This window comes from Theropithecus gelada, chromosome 11 (assembly GCF_003255815.1).
Source record: "Theropithecus gelada isolate Dixy chromosome 11, Tgel_1.0, whole genome shotgun sequence".
Taxonomy (NCBI): Eukaryota; Metazoa; Chordata; class Mammalia; order Primates; family Cercopithecidae; genus Theropithecus; species Theropithecus gelada.
In genome coordinates, this window is record NC_037679.1 from 12,208,183 (window position 1) to 12,230,516 (window position 22,334).

Here is a 22,334-nt window from a genome sequence, read left to right on the forward strand (position 1 = left end):
GGGGTTTCACCGGTTGGCCAGACTGGTCTCGAACTTCTGCCTCAGTCTCCCAAAGTGCTGGGATTACAGGCATGAGCCACCACACCCAGCCCACTAACCTGCCTTTTTGTCACTAGCTTAGTTAACATTTCCTAGAATTTTATGTAAGTGGAATCATACAGTAAATGCTCTTTGAGTTGGGGTGTGTCTGGCTTCTTTTCTCACTTCACTTCACTTTTGATTTGCATTTCCCTAGTGACTAACGAGGTTGAGCATCTTTTCACATGCTTATTTGTCATCCATATATCTTCTCTGGTGAAGTGTCTGATTAAATCACTTGCTCATGTCAAAAAATTGTTTCTTATTACATTTTGGTTTTTTGTGTTTTTTTTTTTTTTTTTTTTTTTGAGGCGGAGTCTCGCTCTGTCGCCCAGGCTGGAGTTCAGTGGCCAGATCTCGGCTCACTGCAAGCTCCGCCTCCCGGATTTACGCCATTCTCCTGCCTCAGCCTCCTGAGTAGCTGGGACTACAGGCGCCCGCCACCTCGCCCGGCTAGTTTTTTGTATTTTTTAGTAGAGACGGGGTTTCACTGTGTTAGCCAGGATGGTCTCGATCTCCTGACCTCGTGATCCGCCCGTCTCGGCCTCCCAAAGTGCTGGGATTACAGGCTTGAGCCACCGCGCCCGGCTGTCTTATTACATTTTGAAAGTCTTTATATATTCTGGATTCAAATTATTTATCAGATATGTGCTTTACAAATATTTTCTTCTAGTCTGCAGCTTATCTTGTCATTTTTTTTTTTTTTTTTTTTTTTGAGACAGAGTCTCGCTGTGTCTCCCAGGCTGGAGTGCAGTGGCGTGATCTCGGCTCACTGCAAGCTCCGCCTCCCGGGTTCACGCCATTCTCCCGCCTCAGCCTCCCAAGTAGCTGAGACTACAGGCGCCCGCCACCACGCCCGGCTAGTTTTTTGTATTTTTTTTAGTAGAGACGGGGTTTCACCATGTTAGCCAGGATAGTCTCGATCTCTTGACCTCGTGATCCACCCGCCTCGGCCTCCCAAAGTGCTGGGATTACAGGCTTGAGCCACCGCGCCCGGCCTTGTCATTTTTTTTTTAACAGAGTCGTTCAGGCTGGGCATGGTGGCTGACACCTGTAATTCCAGTGCTTTGGGAGGCCAACACAGGGAGAATTGCTCGAGCCTAGGAGTTCAAGACCAGCCCTGGCAACATACTGAGACCCGGTCTCTACAGAAAATTTAAAAATTAGCCAGTGTGGTGGCACACACTTGTAATCCCAGCTTCTTGGGAGGCTAAGATGGCAAGATTACTTGAGCCCAGGAGGCAGAGGTTGCAATGAGCCATGGTTGTGCTGCCACTGCACTCCAGCCTGGGCAACAGAGTGAGATCCTGCCTCAAAAAAATTAAAAAATAAAAAAAGTTCTGCCGGGTGCAGTGACTCACACCTGTAATCCCCGCACTTTGCGAGGCCAAGGTGGGCAGATCACCTGAGGTCGGGAGTTGGACACCAGCCTGACCAACATGGAGAAACCCCATCTCTACTAAAAATACGAAATTAGCCAGGCATGGTGGTGTATGCCTATAATCCCAGCTACCCGGGAGGCTGAGGCAGGAGAATCGCTTGAACCGGGCAGGCTGAGTTTGTGGTGAGCCAAGATTGCACCATTGCACTCCAGCCTGGATAACAATAGCGAAATTCCCTCTAAAAATAAAAAAAAAAGGGCCGGGCGCTGTGGCTCATACCTGGAGGCCGAGGTGGGTGGATTGCTTGAGCTCAGGAGTTTGAGACCAGCCTGGGCAATGTGGTGAAACCCTGTCTCTACTAAAATACAAAAAATTAGCCGGGCGTGATGGCACACGCCTGCAATCCCAGCTTCTAGGGAGGCTGAGACAGGAGAATTGCTTGAACCTGGGAGGCAGAGGTTGCAGTGAGCCAAGATCGTGCCATTGCACTTCAGCCTGGGTGACAGAGCGAGACTCCGTCTCAAAAAACAAAACAAAAACAAAAACAAACAAACAAAAAAAAACAAGTTTTTGTTTGCATTTAAGTCTGTAATTATATAATTTAGGGTCTCATTCTATTGCCCAGACTGGAGTGCAGTGTTGCGATCTCAGCTCACTGCAACCTCCACCTCCTGGGCTCAAGCAGTCCTCCCACCTCAGCCTCCTGAGTAGCTGGGACTACAGGCGGACACCACCACAGCTGGCTAATTTTTATATTTTTGGCAGAGACAGGGTTTCACCATGTTGTTCAGACCTGATCTTAAACTCCTGGGCTCAGTGATCCACCTGCCTTAGCCCCCACAACTGTTGGGATTACTGGTGTGAGCCATAGTGCCTGGCTCCTCTATCTGTATGTTTTTGTTACTATAGCTTTATAATAAGTCTTGAAATCAGGTAATATAAGTCCTCCAACTTTGTATTTTGCATTTCCATATGTGATAATCAGCTTGCCAATTTCTATTGAAAAAGGCCCTGGTGGCCTGGCATGGTGGCTCACACCTGTAATCCCAGCACTTTGGGAGGCTGAGGCAGGCAGATCACCTGAGGTTGGGAGTTCGAGAGCAGCCTGACCAACATGGAGAAACCCCACCTCTACTAAAAATACTAAATTAGCCAGGCATGGTGGTGCATCAAGCCTGTAATCCCAGCTACTCGGGAGGCTGAGGCAGGAGAATCACTTGAACCTGGGAGGCAGAGGTTGCAGTGAGCTGAGATCATGCCATTGACCTCCAGCCTGGGCAACAAGAGGTAAACTTCATCTCAAAAAACAAAAGGCCCTAGGGATTTTAATTGGTATTACATTGAATCTATTGATCAATTTTGGAAGAATAGGCATTTTAACAATATATCTTTAACAGTATATCTTCTGATCCATGAACATAGTATATCTCTCCATTTATTTACATCTTTTTAAATTTGTCTCAGCAATATTTCATGGTTTTTAGAGTGCAGATATTTGTCAGGTTTATCCTTAAGTATTTCATATTTTTTACAATTTTGTTAATGTTATTTTAAAATTTCAATTTCCAGTATATAAAAATTATTGCTAGTATAAAAAAGTACAATTGATTTCTGTGTATTGACTTTCCATATACTTGATTTTGATGTGTGAAATTTAATTGCTATCTTCCTAAATGTACTCTGGCTGTTTAATATTAAATTATAGGCCCTCAGTTCAAAATTTTAGGAAAGGAAAAAAATATTTACTATACTTGATATTTTGTTCAGAGCCCAAGATACTTCTTCAACAGCTGTGCCAGAGATAGGCTCTAGGAGTGCATAGCTGGCCTGCCCAAAAGGATAAGGCCCAGCCCTCAAACAGCCCCAGGTTGTTTTTGGAAAGAACCCAGACTTAGACTGGGGATATTCTCATAGCTCAGGAAGAGGAAAGAGAGGAAATCTAGTCTTTTCATGACTTGCCAGAAATATTTTATCTATTATTTTATTTTATTTTATTTTATTTTTTTTTTTTGAGACGGAGTCTTGCTCTGTCACCCAGGCTGGAGTGCAGTGGCCGGATCTCAGCTCACTGCAAGCTCCTCCTCTCGGGTTCACGCCATTCTCCTGCCTCAGCCTCCCGAGTAGTTGGGACTACAGGCACCCGCCACTTCACCCGGCTAGTTTTTTGTATTTTTTAGTAGAGACGGGGTTTCACCGTGTTAGCCAGGATGGTCTCGATCTCCTGACCTCGTGATCCGCCCGCCTCGGCCTCCCAAAGTGCTGGGATTACAGGCTTGAGCCACCGTGCCCGGCCATCTATTATTTTATTAACTTGTTTCTAACTTTTTTCTTTTTCAGTTTGTGCTGTTTATTATAAAAATATATTTCTTGTTTTTATTCCCTACCCCATCCCCAGCATAAGGCAACCATTCTTTTTATTTGCCTTAAAGCAATCTTTCTCTTGCCCTAGAAATTGCACACAGATTGAGTATTTAGAGAATTTAGCAAACAAGTCTGTATGTAACTTATCTACCCCCTTGATGTTTTTCTACATTATGAAATTTTTTGTGGGGTTTGGGGGAGGAAGAGCATCAGGAAAAATAGCTAATGGATGCTGGGCATGGTACCTAGATGATGGGATGCTCTGTGCCGCAAACCACCATGGCACACTTGTTTACCTATGTAACGAACCTGCACATCTTGCACATGTACCCCTGAACTTAAAAGCTGAAGAAAAAAGAAAAAGGAAAGTTTTTGTGTTTCAGTGAAAAGAGTTTTGAACTCGGAATCTAGTGGATTCTGTCATCTAGCTGTATGGCCTTTGGCAAGATATTTAACTTCTTTGGATATGTCTTCTTATCTACAAAGTGGAGATGGTAATGGAACATCATGAGAATTGTACAAAAAATAAATAAGCAGCCAGGCACAGTGGCTCACACCTGTAATCCCAGCACTTTGGGAGGCCAAGGTGGGCGAATCAGAAGTTCGAGACCAGGCTGACCAACATGGTGAAACCCCATCTCTACTAAAAATACAAAAATTAGCCAGGTGTGGTGATGCATACCTGTAATCCCAGCTACTCGGAAGGCTAAGGCAGGAAAATCTCTTGAACCCAGGAAGTAGAGGTTGCAGTGAGCCAAGATCATGCCACTGCACTCCAGCTTGGGCGACAGAGTGAGACTCTGTCTCTGAATAAATAAATAAATAAATAAATAAATAAATAAATAAATAAGCAAGCATTTAGTGTGAGTTGAATCTGACTATATCTGCCTCCTCTTCAGATTGAAGAGCCCTCATCTGTTTGGTTAGCTCTGACAGGCTATTTTCCCATCCTGCTGAAACACTGTCTTTCTCTGGATCTTTTCCAGTCCAGTGAGGTCTTCCAAGGCACAGATTTCCAACTGTAAACAAAACAGCTTCGAAACAGGGTACCATCATTCATTCAACAAATACTGACTACCTTAGTATGAGCCAGAAACTGAGCTGGACACTTCATTCATTTATTACAGAAAAAAATCATTGAGTGTCTGTATATGTAGGTTATATGAATTATTGCTAACACTCCCAACAATCCTGTGTAAATACTGCTACCTGCATTTAACAGAGGGTAGATAGAGGATATGGCCCCTGTCCTAAAGGAGTTCATAAGCCAGCTAAAAGCTGCTGGAAATACAAGACAAACTACAAGAGAATGTCAAGAAGGGACACACGATTGTTAGAGACATGTGTGCCCCCTCTGCCTGGAAGCCTTTCCCTTAATTCCTTCCCTCACAAATTCCTATTCCTCCAAGAGTCAACCAAAGCATTATCTCCTCTGTGAAGCCTTCTGTGTTTCTTCCAGGCAAGCTTAAGTCTCTCTCCTCTTGATCCCTCTTATCCTTATATAGTGTCATTGTTGATTTACCTGTCTGTTTTCCTGATAGACTATGAGCTCCTTGGGATTAGGATAAACAGACTTACTCAATTTCACCCAGACCTTGATAATAAAAATCAAAGAACACATGGTTAGAGAGAAGCAAAAGGTTAGAGGTGTGATCATGAGTAAAAGTTTGCAGGTGTGAATTCAAAGAGTATATTTGGTCAAGATGGAATCATTCTTGTAAGGTAATAATAGGATTACAGAATTAGTGACTTTAAACCCAAGAATTTGGACTTGACACTGGAGTAAATAGGGAGCCATTGAAGGTTTCTGAGCAGAAGAGTTGTTTGCTGTATTTTCATTTCAGAAAGAATAGTTTGTGTTTAGAGCAGATAGTGTCTGAAAACTGGGTAGTCCATAGGAAATGATTGCCATGGCCCAGGTGAAAGATGATGAGAACCAAACCATCATGATGGTCTTAGAAATGAAAAAACTGACTGGGCACAGGTGGCTTGCGGCTGTAATCCCAGCACTTTGGGAGGCCAAGGCGGGCGGATCACCTGAAGTCAGGAGTTTGAGACCAGCCTGGCCAACATGGTGGAACCCCGTTTCTACTAAAAATACAAAAATTAGCTGGGCATGGTGGCGGGCACCTGTGATCTCAGCTACTCAGGAGGCTGAGGCATGAGAATCGCTTAAACTCAGGAGGCAGATGTTGCAATGAGCTGAGATTGTGCCACTGCACTCCGGCCTGGGTGACAGAGCGAGACTCCATCTCAGAAAAAAAAAAAAAAAAAAAAAAAAGCTATCTATTTTAGAAGAATTTTAGATTCACAGCAAAGTTGCAAAGATGGCATGGAGAGTCACCAAATGTCCCTCACTCAGTTTCTCACATTGATAACCTTCTATATGACAATAGTACATTGGTCAAAACTAAGAAAGCAACATTAGTTCATCACTATTAACTGAACTTCAGACTTTGTTTGCATTTGGTCATGTTTCTATTGATGTCCTCTTTCCGTTCTGGGGTCTAATCCAGGGTGCACGCTGCTTTAGTTGTCATCTCTCCCCATTTTTGCAGTCTTTCTTGTTGTTGTTTTATTCTTTCCAATTGTATTTTAGGTTCTAGGAGTACATGTGCTGGTTTGTTACATGGGTAAATTGTGTGTCACAGGGGTATAGATAACTTTGTCATCCAGGTCACGAGCGTACTACTCAATAGGTCATTTTTCGATCTTCACCCTCCTTTCACCTCCACCCTCAAGTAGGCCTTGGTATCTATTATTCCTTTCTTTGTGTCCACATGCACTCAATGTTTAGCTAGCACTTATAAGTGAGAAAATGTAGTATTTGATTTGATTTGATTTCCTTTTTGTTTTTTTGTTTTTTTGAGATGGAGTCTTGCTCTGTTGTCCAGGCTGGAGTGCAATGGCATGATCTGAGCTCACTGCAACCTTCGCCTTCAAGCGATTCTCGTGCCTTAGCCTCCCGAGTAGCTGGGATTACAGGCACGCACTACCATACCTGGCTAATTTTTGTATTCTTAGTAGAGACAGGGTTTCACCATGTTGGACAGGCTGGTCTCGAACTCCTGACCTCAGGTGATCCACCTGCCTTGGCCTCCCAAAGTGCTGGGATTACAGGGGTGAGTCACTGTGCCTGGCTGATATTTGGTTTTCTGCTCCTGTGTTAATTCACTTAGGATTCCTTTGTTTTTGGTAACTTTGACAGTTGTGAGGATTACTGGCCAGGTATCCAGTAAAACATCCGCCAATCTGGATTTGCCTAATGTTTTTCTCACTATTAGATTAGAGTTATGGATTTTTGGAAAGAAATCTATAGAGGTAAAGTACTTCTCATCTCATCATATCAGGGGTACATGATATCAGCATGACATCACTGGTGAGGTTAACCTTGATCGCTTGGTTAAGGTGATATTTGCTAGTTTTCTCTACTACAAAGTTAGCATTTTTTCTCTTCTGATCTCTATCCATTGGAAGCAAGTCATTAAGGTCTAGCCCACTTGTTTTTTGTTTTTGTTTTTGTTTTTTCAGATGAAGTCTTGCTCTGTCACACAGGCTGGAGTGCAGTGGGGTGATCTTGGCTCACTGCAACATTCACCTCCCAGGTTCAAGCAATTCTCCTGCCTCAGCCTCCCCAATTTCTGGGATTACAGGCGCACACCACCATGCCCAGCTAATTTTTGTATTTTTTAGTAGAGAGGGGGTTTCACCATGTTGGCCAGGATGGTCTCAATCTCTTGACCTCATGAGCCACCCGCCTCAGCCTCCTAAAGTGCTGGGATTACAGGTGTGAGCCACCGCACCTGGTCAGGTGTGGTGCCACTGCACTCCGGCCTGGGTGACAGAGCGAGACTCCATCTCAGAAAAAGATGGTCTGTCTGTCTAGCCCACTTTCAAGGCAGGAGGGGTATTAAGTTCCACATTCTGGAAGGCAGAGTATCTACATAAATTATTTGGAAATCTTCTAGAAGAAAGTTGTCTCTTCTCAATTTATTTATTTATTGACTCAAATATTTATTTATAACAATGTTATAGATTGAGTTGTATCCTCCAAAAGAAGATATGTTGAGGTCCTAAACCCCCCATACCTCAGAATGTGACCTTATTTGGAAATAGGGTCTTTGTAGATTTAACCAAATTAGGATAAGGTCATGAGGGTGGACTCTAATTCAATATAACTTGTGTTCTTATAAAAAGGGGAAATTCGGGCCGGGCACAGTGGCTCACACCTGTAATCGCAGCACCTTGGGAGGCCAAAGCGGGCGGATCAAGAGGTCAGGAGATGGGAGACCATCCTGGCTAACATGGTAAAACTCCATCTCTACTAAAAATACAAAAAATAAGCCGGGCATGGTGGCACGCGCCTGTAGTCCCAGCTACTCAGGAGGCTGAAGCAGGAGAATCGCTTGAACCTGGGAGGCAGAGATTGCAGTAAGCTGAGATCGTGCCACTGCACTCCAGCCTGGGCGACAGAGTGAGACTCCATCTCAAAAAGAAAAAAAACAAGAAAGAAAACCCAAAAAGGGGAAATTTGGACAGACACAGAAGGAAGACACTGCGAAGACAGTCACATGATGTCAGAGACAGAGATTGAATTGACACAGCTGTAAGCCAAGAAATGCCAGAAATTGCCAGTCACCACTAGCAGCTGGGAAGAGGCAAGAAAGCCCATTCTGCCCTGAGTCTCAGCGAGAGCAGGGTCCTGCTGACACCTTGATTTTGGACTTCTAGCCTCCAGAACTCTGAGACAATGTATACCTGTCTTAGCCACCCAATTTATGGCTCTTTGTTACAGTAGCCCTAGCAAACTAATGCAATCAATATGTATTCATGTATCTTTATTTTATACCTTCAGTTATAATCCAATACTATGTAATCTATTTTGTTGCTCAAATTGTTTCAGCCTCTGTCATTGAGAGCTCTTTCAGGTTGATTCCCTTGTCCCCTTGATATGCCCCCATCCTTTTGTTTAGTGGGTACTTCCTTACTTTCTAGTACTGCAAGATGCTCTAAATCATCAATTTTCCCTGCCCCGGCCCCAGAATCAGCCAGTTCTCCACATTCTTCCTTTTCTTGGAGAATGGTATTTAGAAACCAAGATCTAGCTGTGAGATATGCTACTGTTATTGTAGTGTCATTGCTTCTAGGCCCTCTGGGGCAATGGAGTTAGGTAATACATGTATGTATACTAACCATGTGCATATAGGTATCTATAATCATTTCCGTATCTATTCATCTGACTATACACTAAGCTAAATACAAGTTCACACTGCTGTCTCCCATGCTAACCCAGTACCACAGAGTTCATTCTAGCCTTTCCCCCTTGTGGGTGTGTGACTTCTCCCTCTGACAGTGAGAAACCTGGCTCCCAACATTCATTACTTATTTGCTCAACCCCAATATATATGTAAAGCATTTTCTTGTGTTTGTTTGTTTGTTTTTTGTAAAGCACTTTCAAAATTTTTAACCCATAGCCCAATGAGAAATAGATGTAACGGTTAGGCCAGGCACAGTGGCTCAAGCCTGTAATCCTAGCACTTTGGGAGGCCGAGACGGGTGGATCACGAGGTCAGGAGATCGAGACCATCCTGGCTAACACGGTGAAACCCCGTCTCTACTAAAAAATACAAAAAAAAAAAAAAAAAAAAAAACTAGCCAGGCAAGGTAGCAGGCGCCTGTAGTCCCAGCTACTCAGAAGCCTGAGGCAGGAGAATGATGTGAACCTGGGAGGCGGAGCTTGCAGTGAGCTGAGATCCGGCCACTGCACTCCAGCCTGGGCGACAGAGCGAGACTCCATCTCAAAAAAAAAAAAAAAAAAAGATGTAACGGTTACAGTACAGTGTTTTCTGTAGAGTGCATCCTTCTTTTTGTTTTTAGCCTTTGAGAGTTTCCAGTGAAAACACTGTTTTCCAAAGTAACTTAGGTCAGCTCCTTTTCTTCTCACCCTCCTCAGTGTGTGTCATAGATGTATAATATAATTAGATTAATTTGTCACAGTCTGCATTCTAGCCCAGAATACCCTGGCATCCTGGCTGATTTTCTCAGTTGTTTATCGTATGTTGGATAAATAGATATTAGCACTAAGCTCTCTGGGAGCACAATTCCTACTTATGTCCGTATCTCCCAGTTACATCTGCATAAATAGGTGCCCCATGAATCCATTGAATGACTGAATATACTTTTATTAATTTAATTATATATATAAAAAAGCAAGACGCAGATCCTTAGTTGCTCCTTTTTGTTCACTAATGATTCCCAACTCTCAACCATCTGGCTGGCTCCAGCCCAGTCTAGAAAAGTCTTGTTCCCTTTCCAGCTCTCCTTCCTCTGATGTACCGAGACACTGGGGACCCAGGTGGAGCACACATGTGTGCACACACATCAACACGCATATGCTGTTTTGCTCCCCCTGCCCTTTTACCTTTACAACCATTACACAAAGATGTGCTTTCCTCCTTGGGATGCTTTCACCATCCCCTCTCTTCATCCCTATCCATCTCTTCTCCCAAACTCTCTTGTAAAGCTCTATTCCCTGGGAAGTCCTGTTTGATTTACCCTGGGGGCAGTTTTCCCTCTCCTGACAGCACTCTGGGCCCCTCAGACTATTGGCCTTTACCTGAGAGCAGGGAGAGGATGAAGAAAAGAGAGAGGAGGCGCTGAAGGGGTGAGAGGGCCGAGAGAGTCCCTGGAGTAGGTTGGGCTGGCGCCAAGGTCCAGGAGGATGGCTGAGCCTCCAGAAGAGTTACAGTGTCTCCATCACCTCTCTGTCCCTCCCACAAGGCCTGCCTTTGCTCCCACCAAAAACACCAATATTTCTTGGTGTCTATTCTAAACTACTTCCATGGGCTGGAAGCTAGAGTTCCAGAGATAAAAAAAGGTATGGGGGGCCGGGCACGGTAGCTCACGCCTGTAATCCCAGCACTTTGGGAGGCCAAGGCGGGTGGATCATGAGGTCAGGAGATCGAGACCATCCTGGCTAACACGGTGAAACCCTGTCTCTACTAAAAATACAAAACAATTAGCCGGGCGTGGTGGCGGGTGCCTGTAGTCCCAGCTACTCAGGAGAGGCAGGAGAATGGCGTGAACCCGGGAGGCAGAGCTTGCAGTGAGCCAAGATTGCGCCACTGCACTCCAGCCTGGGCAACAGAGTGAGACTCCGTCTCAAAAAAAAAAAAAAAAAAAAAAGGTATGAGGGCCCTATTCCCAAAACACCCACAATCTAACTGGAAAAATGACACAGGAAAAGAGGAACAAAAATATAAAATAGCAACACAATAATGTGGATGAATTACAAGGAGGGCTAGGTGTCAACTGGCCAAGTAGGTGAGGAAGAGGTGCCAGAATTTGGTTAGTAATGGGCTAAGTGTGGTAGCCCTAGGATTACATGCCTGTAATCCCAGTACTTTGGGAGGCTGAAGTGGGAAGATCACTTGAGTCTAGGAGCTCAAGCTCCTATATTGTCCAGCCTGGACAATATAATAAGATCCTGTCTATATTAAAAAAAAAATTTCTTTTTGAGGCAGAGTTTTGCTCTTGTTGCCCAGGCTGGAGTACAATGGTGCGATCTCAGCTCACTGCAACCTCCGCCTCCTGGGTTCAAGAGATTCTCCTTCCTCAGCCTCCCAAGTAGCTGGGATTACAGGCATGTGCCATCACGCCTGGCTAATTTTTTTGTATTTTTAGTAGAGACGAGGTTTCACCATGTTGGTTTCACCAGGCTGGTTTCGAAGTCCTGACCTCAGGTGATCTGCCCACCTCAGCCTCCCAAAATGTTGGGATTTCAGGCGTGAGCCACCGTGCCTGGCCTATAAAATTAAAACATTAGCCAGATGTGGCGGTGCATGACTGTGGTCCCAACTACTCTGGAGGCTGAAGTGGAAGGATCACTTGAGCCCTTGAGGTTGAGGCTGCAGTGAGCTGTGACTGAGCCACTGCACTCCAGCCTGGGTGACAGAGTGAGACCCTGTTTCAAAAAAAAAAAAAAAGAATGTGGCTAGTGATGAGGGGAGTGAAGGGAGGGTCCTTGTAAGCTGAAAGCTTGGAGTTCAGGGGAAGAAATGATCTCTGAGCAACTATGCCTCATCCTCACTTCCCCTTATCCCATGGCAATCCCCAAGATGAGAAACCACCAGGGGGTTCTGGGGCAGGTGATTCAGTCAGCTAGCTGAAGCAGAGTGTGTTTCAGGGTCATTGTCCATGGGGCCCTGAATGTCAGGCGGAGCACAGGTTCTGTGGTCAGGGAGGACATCGAGGAACAACACATATCCACCGGGGCCTGTGGGGTCGGGGGGCGAGGGGAGGGAGAGCATCAGGTCAGATAGCTGAGGCATGTGGGGCTGAATACATAACTATATGGCCGGGCGCGGAGGCTCATACCTGTGATCCCAGCATTGTAGGAGGCCGGGGTGGGCAGATCATGAGATCAGGAGTTGGAGACCAGCATGACCAACATGGTGAAACCTCATCTCTACTAAAAACACAAAAATTAGCCTGGCATGGTGGCACATGGCTGTAATCCCAGCTACTCAGGAGGCTGAGGCAGGAGAATCGCTTGAACCCAGGAGGCAGAAGTTGCAGTGAGCCAAGTTCGCGCCACGGCACTCCAGCCTGGGTGACAGAGCTAGACTCCGTCTCAAAAAGAAATGAAAAACAAAAAACATAAATACGTAAGTGACGGGTTGATGGGTGCAGCAAACCACTGTGGCACATGTTTACCTATGTAACAAACCTGCACGTTCTGCACATACATCCCGGAACTTAAAGTAAAATTTTAAAAATAAGAAATAAAAAGTAAAGGGCCCCTGAAGTCCTTGAGGAGAAGAGAATTATGGGGATCAGGAGCACGTTTCAGCAGGACTAGTTTGGATGGTATGTGTGGGAGAGATGGCAGAAAACAGGGGCTGCAGGTCAGCTGAGGTTTACACAGTAGTTCCCATCAGGCCCACATCAGCCTTAGACCATGTTGTGATGTGGTCATTGAACTTCCTCTCTGGGACTTTCTGTCTGTGGACTGTGCCACTGCTTCTTGTTTCAAATTTAAAGCTGAATATGGTCCAGGCAGGCCCCTTCCTTTACCCCTTGTTCTCAAAAGGAAGTCAGCACTTGGGGCACCATGAATTTAGAGGGACAGGTTGAGTGTGAGAGACACAGCATGAGCGACCAGAAGACCAGCGTATAATGTAGATGAGGAGGAGGAAGTTCCAGCAAAGTTTATTTATGGAAAAGCTTAAGTGATAGCCCAAGCTATTTAGCCTTTCCTCAGCCTGGAAGAAACTTCTCAGCAAACCCTTCTCACACAAAGGCCAGACAGAATCCCAGAGTTTTGTACCTTGGCCCACACTCTTGGTCTGAGTGGTAAACACGTGCTTCAGATTTCTGCCCTGGGTACTAAGGCAGAGGGCATCCCAATGGCAGGAAGGCAGAGTTCAAGGGGCTCAATCTGCAAAGAGACTGGTTAGACCCTCAGCACTGATGGCCATACAACTGGGGATCATGCTAGAGGGAGGGGGAAACAGGGAAGTGTAATGCTGGGGTGCTGGGTGGAACTGGACTGTGCAATTGGGCTTAGAATCTAGAAACTAACAGAGCTGGGCAGGTGGGAGAATCGGAGGAGGTGGTGGTCGCAGTGTGGGAAGGTGGGGCTGGAAATTGAGGAGGATTGAGGAGGGAGTGGTGGATGTTAGAAGATGGCAAAGTGTTGGGCTTTTTCTGAAAGATAACCTACAAAGGAGGAGCACAGATTTTTTTTTTTTTTTTGAGACAGGGTCTCACTCTGGTTGGCATGCAGTGGCATGATCTTGGCTCACCCCTCCCGCCTTAGCCTCCTAGGTGTCTGGGACTAAGGCATGCACCACCACGCCTGGCTGATATTTTGTATTTTTAGTAGAAATGGGGTTTGGTCATGTTGCCAGGCTGGTCTGGAACTCCTGGGCTCAAGTGATCCTCCCGCCTTGGTCTCCCAGAGTGCTGGGATTACAGGCATGAGCCACCGTGACAAACATCTTTAAAGAGCCACATCAAGCTGGGTGCAGTGGCTCACGCCTGGGCAACATGTCGAAACCCCATCTCTACTAAAAATACAATTAGCCAGGTGTGGTCGTGTGTGCCTGTAGTCCCAGATACCTGGGAGGCTAAGATGGGAGGATCTTGTGAGCCCAGGAGGTCAAGGTTACAATGAGCCGTGATGGAGTCACTGCACTCCAGCCTGGGAAATAAAATGAGACCCTGCCTCAAAAAACAAACAAAAAAAAGAAGTCTAGACCCAGACCAGAAACACCATTTGACCCAGCGATCCCATTACTGGGTATATACCCAAGGGCATATAAATCATTCTATTATAAAAATACATGCACATGTATGTTTATTGCAGCACTATTCACAATAGCAAAGACATGGAACCAACCCAAATACATGGAATACTATGCAGCCATTAAAAGGAATGAGATCATGTCCTCTGTAGGGACATGGATGAAGCTGGAAGCCATTATCCTCAGCAAACTAACACAGGAACAGAAAACCAAACACCACATATTCTCACTCATAAGTGGGGGCTGAAAACAATGAGAACACATGGACACAGGGAGGGGAACAACACACACTGGGGCCTGTGGGGGCGGGGTGGCGAGGGGAGAGAAAGCATCAGGTCAAATAGTTAAGGCATGTGGGGCTTAATACCTAGGTGTTGGGTTGATGGGCAGCAAACCACATGGCACACATTTACCTATGTAACAAATCTGCACATTCTGCACATGTATCCCAGAACTTAAAATTAAATTAAATTAAAATTTAAAAAAAGAGCCACACTGGGATCCTGCAAGAGCACAGCCATCTCTTTGCCCTTCCCAACTTCCCACAGGCTTTCCATCTTATTCAGGAGCACCAACCCGAAGTCCAGGAGAAAGACCCTAAGACCCTAGCCAGAACCATGTGTAGGACAAAATAAATCGTGATAAAGGGGGTGGGGCAGGACCCCAGTACCCTGGAACCCGTCTCTGACCAGCCTTGGTTCCAGGGAGCCTGGTCAGAGCTTGGGGCAGGGGGTTGAAGAGCCTTGGTGGAAGGGGTGCTTTCTCTTACCTCTGTCCCAGTTTTGCCCTTCCTCTTCTCTGTCCTGGTCTACTTCTCCCATCAGCAGTAGCTTCTCCCATCAGCTGCCCCACAACCCTCTCCTCCCTGCCTCTCCAGTCTGCATCAGTATCTCAGGGCAACAGGAAAACACCATCCTCCAAACACAGGTCCTAGGGTCCCAGGGTAATGTGTGGAAGGGGGCGGTGCTGACAATGAGGTCCGTATTATTTCGTATTTACCTAAAAGTTCAAGAAGTCCTTGCTGACATTCTTGCTTGAGGCCCAGCATTTAAACTTAGTCACTGCCCAGAGCCCTTGTTTTAGGAAAGAATGAGATGGTCCCTGTTGCATAACCCAGAACTGGATGGGTGTGGGTTGCCGAAGGAAACAGTCCCTCTTCCTTTCTCTTGTGAGGCCTGGCTAGGAGTGCCTGGGATGGGCGGGACACTGCCTAGGGAAGGTGGGTGGGGAGCGGTGGAAGCCGACCCTTGCAGCGAAGGTAGACAAGTAAGCAGGCAAAGATGCTCAGAGTAGTCCCTCCCCCGAAGCCCCCTGGGCACAAGACAGTCTGATGAATCTAGAAAACCCCATGGATGACTGGGAGGGAAGGAGACGGATTCTGGGAGAGGAGAGGAATGGAGGAGCGAGCTTACCTGAAGGATGGGGATGGGAAGGGGGGTGGGGTCTGCTTTCTGGCCACTGTCCCCAAGAGCATCCAGAATACGAGTTCCTCTATTTCTGTCCCTCTCTAGTTTCAACCGGCCAATTTTCCCCCTTTCCCTGCCTCCCAGCGAGTTCTCACCCCGCACACAGCCCTCTCCAATTCTTTCAGACTCCGCATGCGCCCACCACAATGCTAGGGTCTCCTACGGTTCATTCAAGGTGTATCCCTCCCTGCCTCCCGGCCCTTCCCCCTGTTGGCTTACCCCAGTCTGGCTCCCCTCGGGCCCCTTTTCTCCTTAGTCACATCTCAGGGGTGCTTTCTCTTACCCCTTTCCCAATTTTGCCCTTCCTCTCCTCTGCCCTGGTCTACTTCTCCCATCAGCAGAATTTCCCAAGACCCCGTTATCCACCCTCTCCATCTTTTCTCTGTCCCTCCACATTTGCCCACTCCTCTCGTGATCCACACACACCATCTCTTCTCAGTTCCCTTTCAGCCCCCATCTTCTCACTCCCCACCGGGTCCCTGCATGCCCCTCGTCTTCCTACATAAACACACTAAATGGATTGCACTCCAGTCCTCCCCTTCTTCCGCTCCTCCCCACCCTCCAGTCCCTCCAGCCAGCTGTACAGCTCCCAAATTCCAGGCCGAGATTCCCGGGAACAAAGCAAGAAAAATCAGAGCAATTTGGGAAGTAAACAGAAACTGCAAAGGGAGGGGGAAAGAGGAGTGGGGAGGACCCAGGTTGGGGGGGGCCTTCCCCAGTCCCACCCAGTTTAGGGAATGCCCCTGCCCTCTCCTCCACCCCCCCTTCACCTGGCTCTTAAAGGGCCCGGCCCCTGGCCGGCGGCTACTTAAGACAGAGGGGCGGCGGCGGGCAGCAGCTGCGCTGCGACTGCTCTGGAAGGAGAGAACGGGGCACAAACCCTGACCATGACCCCCTACAGGCTGCTGCCGCCGCTGCTGCTGCTAGCTCTGCTGCTCGCTGCCAGCCCAGGAGGCGCCTTGGCGCGGTGCCCAGGCTGCGGGCAAGGGGTGCAAGCGGGTTGTCCAGGGGGCTGCGTGGAGGAAGAGGATGGGGGGTCGCCAGCGCAGGGCTGCGCGGAAGCTGAGGGCTGTCTCAGGAGGGAGGGGCAGGAGTGCGGGGTCTACACCCCTAACTGCGCCCTAGGACTGCAGTGCCATCCGCCCGAGGACGACGAGGCGCCTTTGCGGGCGCTGCTGCTCGGCCGAGGCCGCTGCCTTCCGGCCCGCGCGCCCGCGGGTGAGTCCGCGCCCCGCCCCTGCCCCGCCCACGTGAGACCCGCGTCCTCCAGGCAGGGTCCTGGGGAGACGAGCGTGGGTGGCCCTGCAAGCCTTTGCGCCCTGACCCTTGAGGCTTCCGACTTTGGGGGGCACATTTGTGTGGGGGAGAAGGGGCAAGTGCAGGAAGCTGGGGTGCGGCCAGGGGACTTGGGGATACAGCAGAAAGTGTCTGCGCTCTCGGTCTTTTTTGCTCCGTTTATTTTCCCTTGATGTAGTGTGTGTGCAAGTGGGAACTTGGGGACGGCAGGGGGAGAAATGGAGGGTTTTAGGGCCATCCCATGTGCTCCAGCAGGCCCAGCTCCTACAACCCTAGACGGCAAGCTGGGGAAAGGACACAAATGTTGTTCTCAGTTTCCACTTTGAGAAAGAGGGAAGGGAACCCCAGACTCCGAAATTCTGCACACACTGAGAAATGGCTCGTTTCCTCCTAATACGGGTATTCGAAGCACCTAAACAGGAGGGGTCTAGAACCGAAGAGGCCCCAAATCCAAAGTTGTATTAGACTTGAGTAGGGACTGAGGGCAGGCTAGGGCGTAGGGTGGGGGAGAGGGGAGAAAGAGTGGGGGAAAGAGGGAATCTGCCAAATCAGGGTTATGATTTAAACCTGCTCAGAACTGTTCACCCATCCTACCCCACCCTGCTCCAGGGAGGAGAGCAGAAGCTGAGTCACTGGGTGGGTGGGACAGAAGTGAATCAGCACTGAAAACATGGGGGGCAGCAGGGAGATGGGGAGGACAGGAAATGCAAACTGCGCATCCCAGAGTCTCTGGGTTCCTTCCTCTGGAGGGGATGGAGAATTCACTTGGAGTTTCTTTCAGTCCCAAATGCTTCAGTGCAGGCTTCTGGGGGTCCTCCTAGAAGGTGGTCTGGGTGGATGAGAGAAGGCAGTTTGGAACTACATGGTTAGGTGCTAAATGTAGGGAATGAAGGACAAGGTCTGGGGAGGGGCGGGCATCCTGAGGAAGAAGGATCAGACTCAGGGTTGCAGGGGAAATGTCTCCTGGGTTGTGAGTGGTAGTTGGGAGCTTATCTTTGGGCACAGAGGGAGAGACAGGATCCCTTCAGGGGTTCTGATATCTTATTAGATATTAGGCAAATTCCAAGCAGTACATGCTCCCCTTTCTGCCTTTTCCTATCCCTGACTTATTTCCTCACCCCTTCCCAGTCCTGAGCTCTCCCCGGACCCTCCGGAAACTTTCTCCAGAGCCAGGAGCAACCTGCAGATTGGAAGCCCCTCATTCCCTGCACCTTCTTAATCTGCCCTCAGCCTATCTTGGTTAAGGGTTGAATCCATGTGCTCCTGGGACCACTGGGGTTGAGCTGGCCTGGATCACAGGGTATCAGAAGGGAGAGGTTCCCACTGCAGTGCCCCAGAAGTAACCACATCTCAGGCCTGGGAGGGGTGGGTTGAGTCACAGCAAGGTCACAGCAGGGACACACATTCCATTTGGGTCCCTGTTGGCCCCCCTCCTACATCCGTTGCTCTCTGCCCCAGCTCCCTGGCTTCGTGCGCCCCCTTCTGGCCTCTGGTGGAACAGCCAGGTCTTTTCATCCAAAGCCCAAAGCCCTGAATAGTCCTTTGCATTTGTTCTCCATTTTTCATTTATTTTATTATTTATTGTAATTCATTAATTTATTTTTAAATTAATTAATTTTTAAAATATATTTATTTATGTTGAGACAGTCTCACTCTATTGCCCAGGCTGGGGTGTAGTGGTCCAGTGTCTCACTGCAACCTCCACTCCCCCAGGTTCACGCCATTCTCCTGTCTCAGCCTCCGGAGTAGCTGGGACTACAGGCACCTGCCACCACGCCAGGCTAATTTTTGTATTTTTAGTAGAGACGGGGTTTCACCATGTTGGCCAGATGGTCTCAATCTCCTGACCTCAAGTGATCTGCCCAACTTGGCCTCCCAAAGTGCTAGGATAACAGGCACGAACCACCGAGCCCAGCCAATAATTTATTTATTTTTGAGACAGGGTCTCACTCTGTTGTCCAGGCTGGAGTGCAGTAGCACAATCATGGCTCACTGCAGTCTTGACTTCTGGGGCTCAAGCAGTCCTCCTGCCTCAGCCTCTAATGTAGCTGGGACTACAGGTGCATGTCACCACACCTTGGTAATTTAAAAAATTTTTTTGTAGAGATGAGGTTCTCATTATGTTGCCCAGGCTGGTCTCAAACTCCTGGGCTCGAGCAATCCAATCTTCCCACCTCTGCATCTCAAAGTGCTAGGATAACAGGCATGAGCCATTGCACCCATCCTCATTTTCCATTTTTGCTTTCCAAAATGCATCTCCCTTATAAGCCTTAAGCTCACTATGGGAAATACTGGGGAATATTGTAAGGAAAAGTAATGTAACTATTTGTCAGAGAAAGAAACTAGGGCCAGCATCATGCAACAATGGGGCATAAGGCCCTCCCTTCCTTACTTCAGCAGGTGATGTGGGCAAGGCCCTTCTCCACATGGCTCTGGCTGATTTCTGGCCTCTCCTTCTCCTATTCCTCCGCAGTTGCAGAGGAGAATCCTAAGGAGAGTAAACTCCAAGCAGGCACTGGCCGCCCACAGGATGCGAACCGCAGAAACCAACAGAAGAATCCAGGCACCTCTACCACACCCTCCCAGCCCAATTCTGCAGGTGTCCAAGACACCGAGATGGTGCGTTTGGAGCTGGTAGAGAGCAGGAGGGGTGGGAAGCCCTGGAGACTGCCATCTGAGACTGCTCCCTTGGGCTTGGAGATGGCTCCATTGTCGGTCCTGGGTGCTTGCCTGGTGGGCCAGAAGGTTGGAACGGGGAACTGGGCTGGAGCGGTTCTAAGCTGCCTGCTCTCCCTCCCCCAGGGCCCATGCCGTAGACATCTGGACTCAGTGCTGCAGCAACTCCAGACTGAGGTCTACCGAGGGGCTCAAACACTCTACGTGCCCAACTGTGACCATCGAGGCTTCTACCGGAAGCGACAGGTGAGGCTATTTTTCTTCTCCCCCTGCTCCAGTAGAAGGCTCCTGCCAGGGAGTGGGGACAATGGGGCTTGCAAAGCTGCATAAATAAGACACTGCCCCATCTTTAAGGATCTTCCAACTGTAGGAGAACATAGAGAATAATATAATTTGTTTTTTTTTTGAGACGGAGTCTCGCTCTGTCGCCCAGGCTGGAGTGCAGTGGCCGGATCTCAGCTCACTGCAAGCTCCACCTCCCGGGTTCACGCCATTCTCCTGCCTCAGCCTCCCGAGTAGCTGGGACTACAGGCGTCCGCCACATCGCCCGGCTAGTTTTTTGTATTTTTTAGTAGAGACGGGGTTTCACCGTGTTAGCCAGGATGGTCTCGATCTCCTGACCTCGTGATCCACCCGTCTCGGCCTCCCAAAGTGCTGGGATTACAGGCTTGAGCCACCGCGCCCGGCCTAGAATAATATAATTTGTTATACAAACTTAGAGAATAATCAACCACACACTGTGGGAGAAAACCTACTGAAGGAATGGCCTAACTCAGTGGCTCTCGAACTTGAGGCATCGGAATCCTTCGGAGGGCTTATGCCACACAGATGGCTGAGCCCCACCAGCAGCCTTCCTGATTCAGGAGGTGTGGGGTGGGGCCTGACAATGCATTTCTAACATGTTCCCTGGTGATCCGGATTTGGGAACGCCACTTTGAAAACTACTGTTCCAGGCTAGCAGAATGCACACAATTTATTGTTGAAGAGGGGGAACTAAAGAGAGGGAACCCTGGGCCGGGCGCGGTGGCTCATGCCTGTAATCCCAGCACTTTGGGAGGCCAAGGTGGGTGGATCACGAGGTCAGGAGTTGAAGACCAGCCTGAACAACATGGTGAAACCCCGTCTTTATTAAAAATTACAAAAATTAGCCGGGCGTGGTGCTGCGCACCTGTAATCCCAGCTACTCGGGAAGCTGAGGCAGGAGAATTGCTTGAACTTGAGAGGTGGAGGCTGCAGTGAGCGGAGATTATGCCATTGCACTCTAGCCAGGGCAACAGAGCGAAACTCTATCTCAAAAAAAAGAGAGAGAGAGAGAGAGAGAGGGAACCCAGTGACCCTTGCTGTCCCAAGGGGACCCTCAGGTGTTTTTGCATCCTCAGACTCAGACATCCCCTCTCATTCTCCTGCTGGAAGCCTCTGGTCTCACCCCTGACCTGTGTCCCTCTCTCTCCAGTGCCGCTCCTCCCAGGGGCAGCGCCGAGGTCCCTGTTGGTGTGTGGATCGTATGGGCAAGCCCCTGCCAGGGTCTCCAGATGGCAATGGAAGCTCCTCCTGCCCCACTGGGAGCAGCGGCTAAAGCTGGGGAATAGAGGGGCTGCAGGGCCACTGGAAGGAACATGGAGCTGTCATCACTCAACAAAAAACTCAAGGCCCACGATCCACTTTCAGGCCCTGCCCCATGGGCCCCCTCACCCCTGGGCCTTTACACATGCGGTTGGAAACAGTGTTGGTGTTGGCTGGGGTGTCAATAAAGCTGTGCTTGGGGTCGCTGGCTTGTGTCTCTGTGTCTACCTCTCACAATTCTGGAGCCCCTGGCCCTCTCTTTACCCCACTACAGTTCACTCACAGCATTTCTTTCCTGTGGATACCTTTAGTCCTTCCTGTGACAGCCAGGCAGAAGCTTCAAGCCATCAAGCTTCACAGAGCTGCCCACCAGGAGTTGGGAGTGGGAAGGGGAGACACTGAGATCATGGCCTTAATCTGAAGTTGTGACCTTGTTTCTAACATTGATCTTTGGACATAAGGGGAGGGGAAGGATTAATAGTTAATCGCAGCAGGAACCCAGCAAAAAGGAACTCTCAAAGCACGTACCCTTCTGTTACTTCCTACTAAAAAAAGAAGGAAATTATTACTAATATATGAGCTCATCCCATGGCCCTGAACCATGTGATTTTACCTGGACTACCTCATTTTGAGCTTACAATAAGCTTGTGATATAGGGATTTTTGCCCCCATTTTTCAGAGGAGGACACTGTGGCTTGAAATTTGGGGTTACTTGCCTGAAATTATATAGCTGGTAAATGACAGAGGGAGGTTTGCATCCGGTTCTTCCGTATGTGACAACACCTGATATTCCTTAGGTGCTTAATACGTGTTTGTTTAGCCTCCTTTCTGCCTACATGCTCACCCAAGCAGGTGTCGGGAAGCGCAGATGTTCAGGGGCCCTGGCACTCAGCCTTTCCTGGAGGGGCCCCAGCTCCAATGAGTAGCACGGTGCTAACCCCATTAGAATATTACCACATGCATCAGTCACACACCTTGTGGTGAAAGGGAGCTGAACACACTGATACATGAAGACATTTCTGACTCCTCCCTGACCTTCAGCCTGCTGGGAGAGACTGAAGGCCAGCCATGCTAGGTGACAAGCTTCTGAGAGGCAAAGTTCCCCTCCCCGCGACGTACCCAGCCACTATTCCTGTGTGTGTGGGGAGGGGGTGGATAGCACCCTTGGAGCTGGGCATCTGGATGATGGTTGGGGTGTTAGGGGG

At 48.4% G+C, this 22,334-nt stretch overlaps 1 protein-coding gene across 2 annotated transcripts; it reads left to right on the forward strand.

The window, feature by feature from the left end:
• The first annotated feature begins 16,211 nt into the window (after positions 1–16,211).
• Positions 16,212–21,337, forward strand: IGFBP6 (insulin like growth factor binding protein 6). Of its 2 annotated transcripts, none has more exons than XM_025403446.1 (4): positions 16,212–16,812; positions 19,364–19,509; positions 19,693–19,817; positions 21,020–21,337. In XM_025403446.1, the coding sequence occupies exons 1-4, from the start codon at positions 16,482–16,484 to the stop codon at positions 21,153–21,155; spliced, it is 738 nt and encodes a 245-aa protein (XP_025259231.1). In that variant the 5' UTR covers positions 16,212–16,481; the 3' UTR covers positions 21,156–21,337. The 2 variants fall into 2 exon arrangements, with proteins under 2 accessions (XP_025259231.1, XP_025259232.1); XM_025403447.1 differs by having other exon boundaries at positions 19,693–19,812.
• The last annotated feature ends 997 nt before the right edge of the window (positions 21,338–22,334 follow it).